Consider the following 19,599-nt stretch of genomic DNA (forward strand, 5'->3'; position numbering starts at 1 on the left):
TTTAATGACTTTGAACTCCACAATAAACAACATGATTTCTGAGCCTTATTAAAATTAAGAAATAAAGACAGAAACCAGACTCCTTTCTTGCTGACCTCCCAGAGACCAGCCCAGAGTTCTGGAAGCTGGACCCAGACATAGGAGCTGGATAGTTCTCCAGGTACAGCACAACAGGACAGAATGTCTGTTCCTGGTCGAGACGTTGCCATCCCCACTCTCCTGCACAGCCTCATCCCTTCACACACCTTACAGCTGATCTGAGTTTAGGTCAGGAGGGGAGAGAATGTGAGGGGTTGGCGGAGAGAATCCAGAAGCTTCTGATAACCTATAAAGACGGGCTGACTCCACAGGTGTAGGGGTGGGAGGGAAGCAAGTTCCCTGAGCAGGCTCTTACTTGAGGGAATTGTCTGCGTCCTTATAACCTTAGGCTCCAGTTATAGCCACTGAAAACCAGGCAGCAAGCCACAGTGAAAGGAACTTTGCCATGCCCTCAGGAAAGATAAACAGTATTGACACTTTTTATAGATGTGAGTCTGCCACTTTCACTTTCTTTGGCACACAGAACTAAACGAATGTCAGCTGTTATGATGCACATTATCATTTCTACATGAGAACCAGTATCTCCATGGTCACAGGTGATTCTGATGCATATGTTTCAGTGTAAATTAGAACAGTGTTCTTCAAACTCTTGCTCACACGCCCACTAATTTTTTTTTTTTAAATAACATACTCCTCATACATTTTTAAACTGACATCTAAAATTTTTCATTGTAAGTTTAAATAGTTGCAAAGGACAAATTCTGGGGAATTTATGATTACTGCTCTCTTAAAAATAAAACTATTACTCTCTTTAAAAGGTAGCTAATGAAATCTAATAACACCACGATTTGTCACCAGGCATTATCACCGCTTTTGCCCTCTCCCCCTTTCCCCTATGGTAACCACCAATCCAATCTCCTTTGCTATGTGTTTGTTGTTTTTATTAGACTCTGAACTGAGTTTTTATAATTTTTTTCTTAGAACCTGTTTATGAAAACAACACATTCAAATGTAATCATTAAACATTAAAATCTAATTGGAAATGTATCTCTTACTGGAATGCATAGGATGAGTTTTGGGATGCTCTAGTAAAGAAGTCTTCCCAGATACTATTATTTGGAATTATCCTTTGACACCCTGGAGGTTTTACCTCAGAGCAAGGTATACCAAGATTTGGAATAGGTGAGACTTTTACCTTTTCTTTATAAACTGGGTGAAAACCTCATTTAAATTAAGAGCACTAATGGAAGCTGAGGATCTGGAAAGTAATTTGCTCAACATTATCCATCCTCCACTGTACCCCTTGAAGGATCCTTCTGTGTCCCCTAGTTTGAAGACCGCTGATCTAGCACTATGCTCAAAATGCCCACACATGTTGTTTATAAAGGAGATTTGTGGACCCCACTCCAGATAACTAAACTAACAAGCTCCCTAGATTCTCTCTCCTCTCCCCCCATGGAAGATTGAGAAAGGTTGAATTGGGGGATGAAACCAACACAAAATGTTAGACAATACATGATTTAAATAAAAATTTAACAATAAAAGGTCTATCATAGGCAGTACCTGGTGGCCAAGGAATTCAGAAAAGCTCATGAGAGGGTGAGATAGTCAAAGGCCTTATAAAGGAAGCAACACTGGCACTGGGGTAAAAGACGGGTAGAGTTTGAAAGATAAAGAGGCGGAGGCAGTTTGTCAAGTTCAAAAGGCATGACATTGATTTTGTTGGCTGGCAAGGAGCAGTTGATGTCCTCAGAAAGTAAGTGGCTCGTTACAGAGAGCCCCTGGTGGAATGGCAGTGGGTTATTTCGTCTGAGTGATGCAAACATGATAACTACTTATTGTTAAAACCAGAAATAGGTTGTCAGGACTATTAATTTTGGTCACTTGGTTTTAGACAACTCGTTCTATGTGAGTTCATTTCAGACAAATCAACCTAGAGCTGAACATGTATTTTATCCACAAAGCAGGTAACCCCTAAATATAATAAAGATTAATATACATCACTATTAAGTGACGTTCATCCTAGGCTGGGCAAAGAAATAAGAATTTCAATTCAAATTTCTCATTTTATTCTTCTAATAGCCATGGCAATAGGTTTAGCAAGAAAAGAGACATGAGCCATCACCTAAAATGAGTATCTACTGATTTTGATGATCTCTGATTCATTATCACTCAATATCATGAATAAAGATTTTTTAATGTATCTGTTCACAAGATAATAGAAATCACTGATTGCCTCTATCATCTACCCTCTGGACCACTACAAGGAACTCCAAACTGGTCTTCCTACTTCCCCACAGCAGCCACTTACCTCCTTCCTAGACCAATAATCTTCCTCAATACCTCTAGAACAGTCTTACAAAACCCCTATTTGGTCCTGGTATTCCCTTGCCTAAAATCGTTCAATGGCTACCCACCTTGTCTACACTCCATGGTCCTCAGCATGGCATGCTATATGATTTCTCTCTCCCAAAGACCTAGCCTCCCTCAACTCTACAGATAACACTCTTACATGCAATTCCCCCTTGTCTCTTATTAATCATAATAAACTACTTGCAATTCATCAAACAAGCCCTGCTCTGTCTTTCCTCTGCATAATCGGTCCACCTTGCCTCCACCTGACGTATCCAGCCTACCGTCTTCCAAGTCTGCTCAGGAGGCCTATCCTAATTCCTCAGGATAGGATTGATCACCCTCTCCTTTGTGTTCCACTATATGCTATACTTTCTTCATTAAGAGCATTAGAATGTTTTATTGCTCTCATTTGTGTTCATTTCACCTCTCCTCCACACTACTCTGCCACCTACCTACCACCCCACCACCGAGAAAAGAAAAAACAAAAAAACGGACTGTGAGCTCCTTAAGCGCAAGCGTCTTAATTCATCTTTTTCCATGCACCTATCACACTTACAAGTACATAGTAGATGCTCAATAAACATTTGCTAAGTGAATGGATATATTTTTATTTGTAATAGTGGAATTAATGACAATAAATTAGACATTAATAACGTGCTGGATGTTACTAAAGAAGAGTCAGATGATCTAGGAGCATCAGTAAGTCTGATGTCACAGCCATTTACCTGCAACTTCTAAGATTACAACACAAGAGAGAATATGTGTCCTGAGTCAAGGGAAATCCGCTAGGAGTCATCCTAGCCTTGCCATGTAGCTCAACACACAAAAGCAGCTTTTCACAGTTTAATTTTACTTATCTTGATGGGTGATACACTGAAGGGGTCTGAACATTAAGAAAAAAATAACAGAGAACACAGGAGGCAGATTTGAAAACCATTTAGTTGTCGTTCTATTTTAACAAGTCTAGTGCTCTGCTCCTGAGTCACTGTGTACTTTCCTACTCAAAATATAGAAAATTTCTAAATGGTTTCCCTTATCTTGAATTCACAAAATTGATCACTTTTGGCTAAGACTTTTCTTTATTTAAAATGACCAGAAACATCAACAGATCAAATTCAGAATTTCATCATGATGAAATAGGACTATCTCAAGAATGTAGAGATGGTTCCACATTAATAAAGCTAAAATGTAATCACTAGATAAAGGAAAATCACATGACTTACACAGTCATTTCAATAAATACACCCTTAATATATTAAATTCGAACTACTTTTTGTGATATCAACACTTAGAAGCCCAGGTCTATACAGAATGCTCCCTAACTCGATAAACGTTATTGACCAAAAAATCTTTGACCGACATAATGCTTAACTGTAAAATATTAGAAGGAAGCCTAAAAAGTCAGGAGTAACACAAGGATGTCTACTAATCACTACTTTTACAGGTTTGTTTTAGAGGTTCTAGGCAGTAGAAAAGAATTAGGAAAAAAGTAAGTAACAATTTGTGTTTTATTTTCTATCACTAAAAACCTGATTAAAAATGGGCAAAGGAGGGGCTGGCCCCATGGCCGAGTGGTTAAGTTCGTGCACTCCGCTTCAGTGGCCCGGGGTTTCGCTGGTTCGGATCCTGGGCGCAGACATGGCACTGCTCATCAGGCCACGCTGAGGCGGTGTCCCACATGCCACAACTATAAGGAGCCACAACTAAAATATGCAACTATGTACCAGGGGGCTTTGGGGAGAAAAAGGAAAAATAAAATCTTTACAAAAAAAAAAAAATAGGCAAAGGATTTGAATAAACTCTTTCCCAAGAAAATACACAAGTGGCAAATAAGCACACGAAAAGACACTCAACATCACTAATCATTAGAGAAATGCAAATCAAAGTCACAATGGGACACTACTTTCCACTGATTAAGGTGGCTAGTATTAAACAAGCAAAACTCCAGAAAACAACAAGTGTTGGCAAGGATGTGGAAAAATTGGAACCTTCATGCACTGTTAGTGGGAATGTAAAGTGGTGCTATGGAAAACAGTATGGAGGTTCTTCAAAAAATAAAGAGAATTACCACATGATCCAGCAACCCCGCTTCTGGGTATACACTCAAAGGAAGTGAAAACAGGGTCTTAAGGATGTATTTGTACATCCATGTTCACAGCAGCCTTATTCACAATAGCCAAAAAAATGGAAGCAACCCAAGTGACTACCAATGGATGAATGGATAAACAAACTGTGGTATATACACACAGTGGAACATCATTCAGCCTTAAAAGAAGAAAACAGAGACATGGATGAACGTTGAGGACATTATGCTAAATGAAATAAGCGAGTCACGAAAAGACAAACACTGTATGATTCTATTTATATGAGATACCTAGAGTAGTCAAGTTCATGGAAAGAGAAAGTGGAATAGTGGTTGCCTGAGTGTGGGGGGGGGGGGGGTAGAAATGAGGAGCTGTTTAATGGGTATAGTTTCGGTTTAGCAAGATGAAAAATTTCTGGAGATCCATTGGACAACATGAATATAAGTGACACTACTGAATAGTGTACTTAATAATTAATGCCTATTCACCTATTATGTAAACCATTATGTGCTACATACACAAGGCGAATAAATGCTTTTAAATAAAGTGATAAAAATTTTAAATTGGTTAAGATGGTAAATTTTGTTATGTATATTTTAAAATAAAAAAGTAAAACACAAACTGTGATGATTTGTCCACCAAAAAAAAAAAAACAAGGCTCAACTGAAAGACTAGAATATAAAGTCAGAATTAGAAACATGAAAATCAATTTGTTATACCAAAAAAACAATTGAAAAACATACTGAGAAATGAAACCCACTTATAATCAAATATGCACAAATTTAACGTGCACAAGCTCTAAGAAGAACACAGTACAACTTTGCTGAAGAACATCCGAGAAATCCTGTATAGCTAGAGAGAAATTCTGTTCTTGGATGGGAAGACAAGTTTTATCAGCCCCTCTCACACTGACCTACAATTTAATAAAATTCCAGTCAGAACTCCTTGGGATCATTTCACAGATCTTGAGAAACTGACTTTCAACTTCACATACAAGAACAATTGTAATCATATGTGGACATTTACCCAAACACAATTTAGAGGGAAAAAAAGAAGTGAGGTGACTTGTGTGACCAGATATTTAAATAACTTTTAAACTACATCAACTGCAAAGACATAAAATAGGCACAAGGTCTAGATAAACATAACAAGGAATATTAAAGGGTCTAGAAATAGATCAGCACATACAAAGACGTTTACATATGTGAGAGTGGACACTCCATATCTGCAGAGCGAGAATGAGCTATTTATTAAATGGCGTTGGGGAAAGAAGTTATCAACGTGGGAAAAGCAAAACTAACAGCAGCTTACATTATTTTGGTTTCACAAGGTACCAGTCACTGTGTTAAGGTCTTTAAATGCACTACTTCAAAGAATACTAAAAACTTTTTTGGGGGGCCGGCCCAATGGCCAAGTGATTAAGTTCACGTGCTCTGCTTTGGCAGCCCAGGGTTTGCTGGTTTGGATCCTAGGCACAGACCTATGCACTGCTCATCAAGCCATGCTGAGTTGGCATCCCACATAGAAGAACTAGAATGACTTACAACCAGGATATACAACTAGATACTGGAGCTTTAGGGAGAAAAAAAAAAAAGAGGATGACTGGCAACAGATGTTAGCTCAGGGCCAATCTTCCTCACCAAAAAATAAAAAATAAAAACAAAAAACCCAAAGCATAAAAAAACCTTGTTTTTTTTTCAAAAAAACAAAGAACCTAAAGCTTAAATAGGTAATTATCTTACCAGTAACTTGCCCAGTAAAGATAATTAACTTTCCCAGTCACTGCTGAAGCCTAAAATTTGACTGCATGACATTGATTCCATAGCCAAAGCTCCCTAAATCATTACAGCACACTAGCACCTTCAACACATTGTTATCTACACCACGCACAAAAATTCTGGAGTGAATAAAAATCTAAACATATATGTGTATGTATTAATTAAAATATACATATTGGTAAAGTTTAGGTTAGGCTTCCTTAAGACCAATAACACAACAAATCCAGGAGAGACATGACTACCTAAAACACACAATTTCCATATAATAAAAGACAGCAGGAGATAAAACTCACGGCAAGCTGGAGACTACAATCACAATATACATAACAGTCAAAGGACTAGTTTCCTTAGTATATAAAAACTCCTTCAAATCATTAAGAATAAAGACCCAATTTACAAAAGCGCAAAGAACACCAGCAGGCAAGTCACAAAAGCTAAAATGAAAAGATGTCCAACCTTGCTAGTATCAGAGAAACACACGTTAAAAATACTATGCAGGGGCCGGCCTGGTGGCGCAGCAAATTCGCATGTTCCGCTTTGGCTGCCTGGGGTTCGTTGGCTCGGGTCATAGGTGTGGACATGGCACCACTTGTCAAGCCATGCTGTGGCAGGCATCCCACATATGAAAAAAATAGAGGAAGATGGGCACAGACGTTAGCTCAGGGCCGGTCTTCCTCAGCAAAAAGAGGAAAATTGGCAGTAGTTACCTCAGGGCTAATCTTCCTCAAAAAAAAAAAAAAAAGTATGCAATTTTTAACCATTAGATTAGCATAGATTAAATGAGCATTGGTGAAGTGTGAGTAATGGACATTCTTGTTTTAGTTTAATACTAATTGGATCAATATTTTGAGAGGGCAATTGTGCAGTATCTCCCAGTGGTTAAAATGGGCAAGGACTCTAACACAGCAATTCTGCTTCTATCCTATCAAAGCACTTCCAGGTATGCACAAAACAGAAGTACAGCAATTTCGTTAAAGCATTGGTTGCAACAGCAAAAAATTCTAAGTGATTGAAAGATCCATCAGTAAGGGAATAGTTTAATACGTTACAGTTACTATTTTATTAACTACTCTGCGGCCATTAAAAAGATGAGGTAGAATGAGAATGCTATGTATGTACTGAGATGGAAAGATCCTTTTTTTTCCCAATATAAAAAAAGCTGTATGGCAGCAAGTTTGCCAGATACTTGAATACAAGGTGAGTAAGTTGAATACAAGGTCAATGTGAGAGGGAGCGAGGAGTGAGGGATCCTAACAAAAAAGTCCGAAAATGGAATTTTAAAAAACATATGCACAATTGCATCAAAAATTTTAGAATACTTAGAAATAAATTTAAAGGAAATTGTGTAAAACCTCTACAAAGATCATCATAAAACACTGAGAGAAATTAGAGGAGACTACATTCAAATAAATATTTGATTTATGTAAAGATATACTATATTTTTTATTAAAAACTCAGTATTATAAAGATGTCAATGCAATCAAAATCAAAATCATAATGTCAAAATTGATAAAAAGTAATTACCAAATGCATACAGAAATACAAAGAGCTGAGAGCCACTGCAGTAAGAGGGCATATCCTGGTGGATTATTTTGAGTATTATGGAGTTACAGTCAATAAGACAGTGTGAGATTGGTACACAGTTAGATAAGCCTAGAGAATAGAGAATGGTGGAACAGAAGAGAGAGTCTGGTGGGGGTGGTGGGAGAGGGGAAAAGGTAGGTTCTTCAGTAAATACTTCTAGGTAATTTGGATATGGAAAAAACAAACTTGACCCCACCTCAACTCATATGCAAAGATCAATGCCCGGTGTGTTGTGGGTCTAAATAAAGAGTGCTAATGCCTTTTCAAGGGAAATTGAGAATATCTTCATGATTGCCTTAGGGAAAGATTACTTTAAGAAGGCTCAAAACATCCTAGCCATAAGAACAAGATTGATGATAGTAAAACTGAGCATTTCAATTCATCAAAGGCATCATTAGGAGAGTGAAAAGACAATCCAGAGTGGAGAAAAATATTTCCAACACAACTAACCAAAGGGCTTATATCCAGCATGTAATAGAACTTCTCTACAAAATAAAAGATACACAACTTATTAAAATCGGACAAGTGACTTGAACAGGGACTTCACAAAAGAAGATATTCAATGGTCAAACATATGAGAAAGTGCTTGATCAGGAAAATGCCCATTAAAACCAGAATGGCTTGAAGTAGAAAGACCAACACACCAAATGTTGGCAAAGATGTGGAGCACCTGGAACTGTGATGTACTGCAGGTGGGAGTATAAATTGATACCATCACTTTGGAAAACTGTTAGGTAGCATCTACTGACATTGAATACAGACACAGCCTATGATCAGGAAGTCCACTCTCAAGTATATACCCAAGAGAAATGTGTCCCTATGGGTACCAAAAGACACGCACAAGAATGTTTATAGCAACATATTCATAACATCCCAAAACTGGGGCAAACACCAATGTCCATCATCATTAAAATGGATAAACAAATTGTGATATATTCAACAATGAAATACTATAAGGCAATGAAAATAAATGAACTACAGGTTCATGCAACAACAGGTTTGGTTTTTTGAACTAATGTTGAAGGAAAGAAGCCAGACAAAAAAGTGAGTCAATTTATATTAAGGTCAAAAGCAGGTGAAACTAATCTACAGCCTTGGCTATCAGGATAGAGGTTTCCTCTGAGGAAAAGGGAAATTATGGGGATTGGAAGGGGGCAAGAGGGAGCTTCTGGGTGCTAGTAATATATTTCTTGACTTGCATGGTGGTTACATGAGTATATTCTTTGTTATAATTCATAGAACTATATACACTTGTCATATAAGCAATTTCCCATAGGTTATACTTCAAGAAAAACTCATTTAAAAAAGACAATTGTGATGCCATTGAACTTTATTATCTCATTTTATCTTTACAAGAATTATTTAAATTCATCACCCTTGTTTTTATAAGATGAGGATATCAACTCAAGTCAAAGCTAATATGTGACAGACCCAAACTTCAAACTCAAGTCCATTTGATGCTCATATTCATGAAATCTGAAGTAAACGTAATTCCAAAGTTAAGTAGGTCCTCAGGACTTCCCTGGTTTTATTTTCCTTTCCCTCTAAGACAGTTTTCCACCTTTCTCCTCGTATGTTCCCATCCCTCCATCCAGTGCCTCTCTTTATCTGAGGAGAACGCTCAAGAGTTTAGATATTGAAACTTTGTGTTTAGATATTTCTCAGAAATCAAGTCATTTGTTCTTTCTATAGAAAAAAATTTACAATTTCCCAGCTGCTTCCTCTGGAGAAGGGATTTGAAGGAGTGAGTGCCTTTTCTTTGATGGCTAGGAGCACACTAAAGGGAGATGGAGAAGAAGTGACTAATGGAGCCGCAAATGAAGAGGTTGAGGGAGGGAGCTAGGAGGGGAAGATGCTGAAGGAGGAAAGGTGGAGAGGCTGCTTGATAGAGGTTCCAGAAAAAGAACACTTGGTGGCTGGCAAGAGATGAAGATTTGACAGAGAGAATAAAAATGGGGCCACCTGGATAGAAATTTTGAGAAAGAAGAAAAATATTGAAAGGAAGTATTTGTAAAATGTGTCATAAGATATGGCATATCAAGCTTCATTCTCATCTCCCCAAAAAAGGCCTCAAAGTGATTTGAGCTCTCATTTTATTTTTGCTAAGACACAGTAAACCTACTGAAATATATAACTTTTCAAATAAAAATGTTTGTTCGTGTACCTCCTAAAATCAAAAAAGGGTACACCATGCATTTTAGCACACAAACTGTGGCTTGACAAACGTTAACTGAACGAGCCCCATCTGAACTTTGCAAGAATCCGCAAACCAGAAGGATTTTTATTTGCTTTAAATCACTTAAGTGAGCCTCACTAGCATTAAAAATACCATTAAAACTCCCTTTTTTGATTTTTGTGAGTCAAAAAAGCAGCATGAAATGATCTGGTCAATTTCTGCAGATGCGTCTGGTAAGCTGGTATGGTACCCTTTATTATTCAGATACTCACTCAACTCCCATAATTTTTTTCAATAACCAGCGTAATTCTTAAATGCTCCATTCCCATGTATTTTCCTTGCTCGATCTTTAAATGCCAGTATATTGGCAGGAAAAATATCCATCTCTCTCCAATCCCTTCCCAACTTGGAGCTGCCATTCTTCTCTCTAAATTGTAATTTCAGCTCTTTTATTAATTATATGTATCTTTCAGTAAGTCATATCCTCTCTGGCTCTCAGAGTAAAATGAGTAGGATGAACTAAATGATTTTTAAGATGCTGGCAGCTCTAAATTTTCAATATCCTAAAATTCCAGATTCTATGTTTTAATCTCTTGCTTCTACTCCCCTGAGCCAAAAGCCTTTACTAATATTTCCTTCAACACAACATGTGATTGCTGAGTCACTCGTCCACAGCCTGGGCTTCCTTCTGCTTACTATCAAGCTTTAGTTCCCATTTATGTACAGAAGTCAACCTCTCCCCAGTGCTCCCAGCCATAAAGTAAGTGGAAGCCGGACACATGAGCTTCACCCTCTAGTTTCCCAGGTCACTCTCTTTCTACAGCCACAAAATGCAAGGCATTCCTGTTCTTTAGTCTGTACAGCTGCCAATTTCTGGGTTATCACTATCACTCCACAATCGTCACAAAAGCCAATATACAGTGAACAAACCCATTGCTTGCATCAAAAAAGGAGACACTGAGAATAACTTGTCTAGACATATGACATTCATTCATGGAATTCAGGAAAATCCATTCATGGCTAAGGCAGTCTGTTAGCTATGAATGGAGAAGTTTTAGAAAGTACAGTAGGCCAAGAAATATTCCAAGATATTTATAGCTCTCCATGACTGGTGAAGCAAGGATGTCTGACTCACCAGGAAGGGTGGCAAACAGCTCTGTCACTTTATAACCAAGGTAACCCAAGTTAGAGACAAACCAGAAAGTAGGCCGATCTTAGCTAAGTTGAGGGACGGGTTATTTCTCTATCTCATCAAAAATTCTCTAAATAGGGATGCTTCTGAGTTACTCTGAAGTCCACGGTGGTGTTAGTAAGCCCCAAGAGATGCCACACACACTGACAGCTTGCTCACTCACAATAACCACAATGCCCCATGCTAGACCCTGTCTTCTAAAAAAGCCGTGCTCACTCAGCAGGGCCGCCCATATGCCATCCCACAGCCGCAGGCCAGGTCTGAAGCGCAGCAAGTGGAGAGAAGAGCTTTTCCAGATACACAGTGGGGAAGAAAGCAACTACGCACAGTTAATTTTATTTCAGAAAACAAGAGTGCTTTTCTTTGTACTTTTTTCTCCCTCATTCCATGGGTAATTAAGTCACTGTCAGTTCTCTCAGACATTAACTTCATTTCCTCTCAGGATGCTGAGGCACACACCATGACAACATTTTTTAAGTTTCTTAATAATGAGATGTTTCAGACCATCTTTCATAATACAAAGTAGGACATGAACAGGAAAGGGAACCCAGCTCTGGGCTGAACATTTATAACAAAGGCCCTTCATCTGAACCTGGGGAGGTTGGGTGAGGGGAGGAGGGTCTGAAATACATGAAGAAGATACTGCAGTATTTTCTTCTGTAGCTTTCTAGCATTACATTTCTAAAGGAGTGTCAGAACATGAAGAAGCGCTAACCAGAGTAAAACTGAGGGAAGGTACCCCTGAGATCAGTCTGTCCATCCAAGTGTCAGCCCAGCCTCCAGAGGGAAGTCTACAGAGGAGCTGGCACGCGTGAGTCACTAGATTCTTAGGAATGCATTTGCCTTTTAGGAAAAATAAACAAGTCACAAGACACAAATTCATATCATGTGTTTGTAAAGAATAATATGCCTGGGAATATGTTTACAAAGACTAAGTACAGGATATATATTTAGTTAACTGAGTCATAAAAGAAAATCTGGATCATTTTATATGTTCCTGGGTGGAAATACTAAGCATTTTAGAGACCACAATTCTCATTCCCACCTTCACATTAACTTATAAATCAATGTAATTCCAATAAAAATCCTAAAGGGATCCTTCTGAAACATAAACAAGTAAACTAAGATTTTCTGGAATAAATAAATACGAATAAAGCCAAAAACATTTTTTAAAAGTATGCAAGAGAACTCCAACAGATTCTGAGACACATTATAACGCTGCAATAATTAAGAAACGGGTACAAAATACAAACACAAAGGGAACAGAACATCCAAAACAGTCTAAAACTTAGCAAGGAGAGGAATAATTACTCCAGAAGGCTGCTGTAAAATTAGCAACTTAGAAAAAAAGTTGTCTTAGATCTCTACCCCAGGTCATGCACCAAAATGAATTTTTCATATGAAATAGAAGGAAGGAAGGAAGAAAATAAGGAAAGAGGTAGAAGGAAATCATTTAACAATTTGAAAATATAGATGATTTTTGAATAGAAGTCAACCTAAGCCAACAGAAAAATTATACAGTAAAATGAGGATAGATTTTGATTATATAAATATTTAAAACTTCTATATGCCAGAAAACACAATAAGTAAAACTAGAGCAAATTATTAAAATATTCCGTTTTTAAAAGCATTTTTATCTAAAGATTCGGTAAGAAAAAATATAGCAGTTTATTAATATGCATCAAAAACCCTAAAAGGCATATAGCCTTATATCTAGCAATTCCATCACAAAGAATTTATCCTAATACTATTAAAGATAAAAACACTTATGAACAAAAATATTTACAGCATCGTTATTTCCATTATTATATTACATATAACTTACCTAAAATTTTTTTTTTCCAAAGATTGGCACCTGAGCTAACAACTGTTGCCAATCTTCTTTTTTTTTTTTCTTTCTGTTTTTCTCCCCAAATCCCCCCAGTACATAGTTGTATATTATAGCTGTGGGTCCTTCTAGTTGTGGCACGTGGGATGCCACCTCAGAGCGGCCTGATGAGTGGTGCTATGTCCGCACCCAAGATCCAAACCAGCAAAACCCTGGGCTGCCACAGCAGAGCACACAAACTTAACCACTCAGCCACAGGGCCAACACCTAAATTTCTATAAATATAATCATTGTCGACATGTAGATATCATTTTAAGAAATGATTTAAAGATATAGTCAAGTTTTCAAGTAAGAAAAGCAGTCTTCACAGTGTGACCAAAAACATTTAAGGGGCCGGCCCAGTGGCATAGTGGTTAAGTTCACACACTCCGTTTCAGCAGCCTGGGGTTTGCAGGTTTGGATCCTGGGTGTGGACCTACACACAGCTCATCAAGCCATGCTGTGGTGGCAACCCATATACAAAACAGAGGCAGACTGGTACAGATGCTAGCTCAGGGCAATCTTCCTCCCCTCCCAAAAAAAGTATTAAAATCATATAGGCCTATTATAATTCAAAATGTTGGCAACAGTTACTCTAAGAAACAGAATTATAGAAAGTTTCTTTTGCTTTGTGATATTTGTAGATATTTCCAAATTTATTTTTTATTTTATTTTGTTATACTGTAAGGAAACTTAAAACTTATGGAAGATCTTCTGAGATCTACAGAGACTGTACATTAAGGAGATGGAGGCATCCAGCGAGCAGAGCTCTGAATGAGAGCCATCATATTTTCAATAGACTGACTGGAATAGAAAACATAACCCACCCTCAGGATGATAAAAATCAAGAGTTTTTCTTCATGCTATTGTGTTAGGACCCCGTGTGGTCAGGGGTAATGAGGTAAGTGTGTGACAATCCTCCTCCATGCAGGCTGAGGGGCTTTAGAACCTTCTTTCACCTGGATTCTATCAGCAATGTACCTGTGCATGATATCTTCTGTTTGCCTCTCCAGATCCACTCTCCTCCTTCTGAGCCCTATTCGGACCCCCATTGTCCAGCCTAAAGAGATGGCATAAAGTGGCTCCCCGTCCTCTGACTTTTCTTTGGTTTGGTCAATGGGAGTGATAGTGGGAGACCAGAGAGCAGGGTAACAGGGTGAAGGTACTTATTCCCCCAGCTCCCTCCCCCTATCAGGTCACTGCATCCCTCCACTGAAGGCCACCGCTCCTGGTGGGCAGCCCTCTCCACAGCACTCTACTTCCCTCTCAAGTTCTGGGTTTCACCAACAGCTTCTTCTACCCTTGCCCCTTCAGGTCTAGGGCTATAGAAACTCCTCACTATTACTAGCCCCAGAGCACTAACCCATCTCTTACTGCTTTTCCTAAACCCTGCCCACACCTCTAATAAACTCTCAGTCAAATCACCCAATTTGAATGTGTCGCCTGATTCCCAACAGGATCCTGGTTAATATAGTAATATAGATAAACATCAAAAGAGAAAAATACGGCTAAGTGCATTTATAACTCACTAAAGAAAAAAAGTGACCCGATGAGGTTGAGAAAAATTTCAATCAAGTTTGAGATAAAATGTTTCACCCTATGTGAACTCTATGATTCAAAGATTCTATGATACTAGAACATCCTTACGCTATCCAGTTTTGTTGTTGTTTTAAGACTCTGGCAAGTTACTAACCCTTAGATAACCTCACCACGTACAGGACAGTGTACTGCAAGAGGAAGAGAACTCTGGTTTTCTATTTCTCAGGAGACAAACTTAAAGGCAGAGTTTCTCTCTTACATTCCCTTGTATTGGATCACAGAACACCTTTTCACTTTGTTATGACTGGGTTTTACTTAGCCTCGAGCTTCACAAGCTTGTCAAATTCACTGCATCCAGATGTTTCTGTACTGTCAGCAGCAGAGGAAAGTGGCACAGACTCACCATGGCTTGATTAACTGTTTAAGGATGTGAGGAGCAAACTAAAACATTTCTCCTAAAAAAGCAAGATCATCTCACAAGCTTATTTCAATAGCAAGCTCCTATACTCAGGGGAGAAAAGACAATTCTGAGAATATAGGGCCTGTCACTCAGATTGTCCCCAGCTGAATTCCAAAGAAAAGAGGAAAAATGCTCTTTTCACTCAAAATGGCTGCGAGGCATCCCAAACTCAAAGCAGAATTGCATTGACAATAATGTAAGAAAGCACGGCACAAGAGACAGGAGAAAGCCATTCCCTCTAATTTGAGCAGAGTAATTCGGGCCCAGTTAACACTGGGGCCCTTCCCTGAGTGGTAGAGGTCAACTCCAGCACCCGTGGCAGTCCCTTGAGTGACAGCTTTGGTGGCGGCTGGTGTTTCTCTCAATTGGCACATCACCAAGGCTCTGAAAGCTCATATATTGGCAGTGGAAGTGCCATTGATGGAGGGCACAATGTCATCAGAATGGATCAGAGGCTCTAGTGGGAGCCAAAGGCTTTAGCTGCCAAGGGAGGTAGCTGCAGTGTCAGCAGCTACAGATGATGCTGATGGCTTTGGGAGTGTCAGGAGAGAGCATCTGTGGCAGTAGGCTCCAGCAACAGTAGTCAGCTATCTTCATATGGCTGAGAGGACTCCAGAACCCATAGTTTAAAGAGACAGGTTCTCTTATCTCAGCTTTCTTTTTATCCTTGAACAAACTAAGTTTACAGTATTAGGTGATCTCTTAAGCCCTCAGAAAAAGATCATCAAACGATAAACGCTGAATAGAGGCAAATCCAAGCAGTGTCAAGTCCAAAGTGGCTGAGGGTAGCTCAGGGACAGTGTGGGACTCATGAGGAGCAACACCGTCTCTTTCTCAGCTCTGCCAAGGACTGAGTTTAGATGTTGACAGCACAGAATTCCAACAGCATCCTTGAAATATGAATGCTTGAGTCTTCACCTCCCATTTCACTAATTTACTGAATAATACACCCTAGGAAAAATAAAGAGCACTAAAGATGTAAAACCATAAGACTTCAAACACCTTGAAATATCTTGGATCTAATTTCTCTCTGTGCTCCATTCACAATGGCAAATTTTGTATGTTTCCCTAAAGGCAAGGAAACCAATGGAAATACCACAAAATGTGTTAAACTATAAACCAAATACTTATGAGACTTCAGTTTTTCAACAAGAGTTTAAGAAAATCACATGGAAAATCTTAACATCCTCAAAATTAGCAATAAATGACAAGGCAACCATATGCTGGTATTGAGTAATGGGATAAACAGGGGCATGGAGTATTTTATTCTTGATACCCCCAAAAGTATATCAGCTGAGTAAGGAGGCACCTAGAAGGCTCTCAAGAAGCCGAGCACCAGACCTGGGAGCAGGGTAAGTCAGCCACAGTCCTGCCACCCAAGGGAACTGGTTTGGGTCCTAGATGCCTTCTCCAGACAACAGCCAGCCCTCCCTCTCTCTCACTGTCACTGTGCCATCACAACCCACCCAACAGCGCTATCTTTATTCACCCTTTCCTCATCTCATCCACGACCTTAGACAGCTCTGAGGACACATTTCATGACCAAAAAAAGACTGGGAAAGGTAAGTTACAGAGCTCCTCTGAGTTTCTGGAAATGGAAGAGGACAGAGTGAAGACCAAAGAATCTCTGCAGAGGTACCAACGCTCCCAAATATTACTTGAAGTGGATTGAAAAACAATTTATGACATTTATTTCCTTCTCTACTCAGCAAATGCTCATATGACAAGGAAGACTGCCACAATGCACCGGAAGGGACAAGATGAAGATTACCAATATAAACTAGGAATAAGAACTTATGACACTCTGGGTTTTCACTGAAGCGAAAACTTCAGCACTTTTATTTGTTAAAACTCTGCCAGATCATGCGAAAGATAACTTGGTAGGTGGTTCAATATTGCAATCACAAGCATTCCAATTCTGGAAAATCAAATGTAGGCAAGAAGACTGAAATAGCTATCTATTTCCAATAAGGCTATGATAATTTTCATTCTATAAGTCAACCACTGCAGAAAAAAATGCTACGAAATAGTTGTCTTGGGGTAGTCAGAAGTTTGCAACTGTGAAAATGGAAGCTAAAAGCAACCAGGTTGTAGAACTTGAGATTCATTTACCAATGAGATTCGTCTATGTTCTCAATCACTGAAGTCATTTCACAGTACTACAGACAACCCATATTGCTAAACCACCCAAACTTTGATCCACTTGTGTCTGCTAATGAATAGGAACTGAAAGAAGTATTTCTCTATAGTCAGAGAGACTGATCTTAATATACATACATACCTAAGACAACAAGCAAAATATAAGCCTGTATAGGTAATCTTCAAATATGAGGAAGACAACGTTTTCAGAGATACGTGCAGACACACATATACAATAAGATATACCATCCTCTCAATTCTTCATTTTTGTTTAGTTTCATGTGAATCTTTCACTTAAAAAGTAAAAATATCTCGATCCCCATTCAATTTAAATATTTTCAAGCAAAGCTCCTGGGAAGGTTTCCAGAGAGTTAGATTGCTTTAGAATTGGCCATGCATTAAAAAAAGCTTTGTCTAACAAAAGTAGAAGAGTAACTGATATGGTATCCGTACATTCGCTCTGCACAAGGTTCTTGTAGCTCAAAAGAATTACTCACAAACAACAAATCAGATTGCAGCTCTGGAGATTCATACTCTGCCTCTTCCAGCAACCCTGCCAGCTCACATAGCACTCTATGGGGGCCAACCACCTGCTTCCTGAGGAATCTGTAATCTACCTTCTCCATTAGTTGCCCAAAGGGTCTCCTACTTTACACACCGCCCCCCTCATTCATTCCATTGCATTCACCTTTCATCTCCAAGAGAGTCATTAACGATAAATGTACCAGGGTTCGCTTTAACAGCACAACCAAAAAGAAAAGCCTTCAGCGTTACATTTTATAATGAAACAAAATTCAAACTCTGAGAGTCTATTGAACTAGAACTAACAGCCATTGCAGCAAGAGATTCATTCCCAGGTACCCGGCTTCTTTTCACATTACCTGCTTCAGTGTACTTCAATCCCACTTTTTCTTCTGTGTCTTTTGTCTTTGGGGGTGGCCAGACAGCCTGGAGTCGGCCAGGAGTCCTATCATCCTGCTCAGTGGGGCTGTGGTCAGGCTGTTAAAAAAGAGGGCAAAGAAAAAAGTTAAATGAAATGTGGCTAGAGCCAATTAATCCCAGAAAACAAACACACTAACTCTAAAATTAATTTTAATGGCCAGTTGCATCTTGCTCTCGTCTACTTTAATTGAAACACATCACTACAGCATGATCCTTTTCCAGAAATGTGAAGTGATCAGTGAGGGCAAAAATAAAAAAAAAAAATTCAAGGCCAAGTGTTGCACAACCCTTAATAGATGATTTTTATCATATAACAATTTTTTCAAAATCGTAAATAAACTTTGAGCTGAAGATTCAGATACAAATGTACTACAATCAGGTACATTTATAGGAATGTTTACAAGTGCATCCCAAACAACTCTAGAGCTATTTATGACATAAAGACCAGTTTTGCATTTTCCATGAGCATTAGCTGTAGGCCAAGCTACACCTCTCTGAGCTGATCCATACTGTTAATTTCAATTTTTTTCTTTCCTATATAAAAAAAAGAATGAATGAGATGACCTTCACATTCAAGTTTTAAAGGAGTTGTTTTTTTACAATTAGGAGAATGCTATATTGTGTTTTTAACTACCACCTAAGAATTTTTCCAAAGACTTCTATATTTTCAACGTTTTAACTGATCAACTACGTAAAAGGGTTGATATTAAGCAAGAAATTCTATTCATTGTTCTTATGAACCTTAAAGATCTACTGAATAGGTCCTCACTTGTCTTTATAAATTACCTGAATTAGTTCTTTTAATAACAGTAAGAGCTTTCATTAATTAGATGGTTACCATGCGCTAACTTCATTTCATCCTCACAGCAACCTTGTAAGACAAGGGTTATTTTCTTCATTTTGCTGGAGCAAATTGAGGCTCAGAGATGACCAAGGCCACCCAGCTAGTAAACGGCAGAGTTAGAATTAAAACCCAGATCTCATTCTAAATCCAGTGCTCAATCAGGACGCCTTGTAACTGACACAGAACATTTTCACTACATTGCAAACATGTATTTTGCCAAATGGCAAACCTTCAAAGAAAAAATATATAGTCTTCACAGAGGTATAATTAAGTGGTAAGGAAATCTGGGCTGTATTTCCATATTGCATCGCTTCCTCATGCTGCCTAGTTTTTATAAGGACATTTATTCTTAGTGTTTAAACTCAGAGTGACAGTTTTCCTTTCTTACCCTCACATATATCCCTCTTAGAACACTCCAGAAAAATGCAAGGAAGGAAGAAAATGCTTTTGTCCAACTCCATACTCCTTACAAGGACAATTTGATTATAATCATCGTTGACCTAGAAGAGGGTCACTAATAATAGGTAACTGGGATTCACTTTGACAGGAAACCTGAAAAGAAATACAGCAGCATCACATTTTATGCCAAAACACAAAATC

The 19,599-nt window shown here is 38.5% G+C and overlaps 1 protein-coding gene across 9 annotated transcripts in view; it reads right to left on the minus strand.

Moving 5' to 3' along the window:
- The window catches only part of FMN1 (formin 1), a 383,790-nt gene that overhangs the window by 243,027 nt on the left and 121,164 nt on the right, over positions 1 to 19,599 (minus strand). For 6 of the 9 annotated variants that reach the window (XM_070584360.1, XM_070584336.1, XM_070584368.1 and 3 more), the window contains one exon: positions 18,095 to 18,212. The exons of the other annotated variants lie outside the window; for them this stretch is intronic. In XM_070584360.1, coding sequence (XP_070440461.1) covers positions 18,095 to 18,212 — 118 coding nt within the window. The remainder of the gene's footprint in view (positions 1 to 18,094; positions 18,213 to 19,599) is intronic. 9 annotated transcript variants of the gene reach the window in all.

This window comes from Equus przewalskii, chromosome 1 (genome assembly GCF_037783145.1).
Source record: "Equus przewalskii isolate Varuska chromosome 1, EquPr2, whole genome shotgun sequence".
Taxonomy (NCBI): domain Eukaryota; kingdom Metazoa; phylum Chordata; class Mammalia; order Perissodactyla; family Equidae; genus Equus; species Equus przewalskii.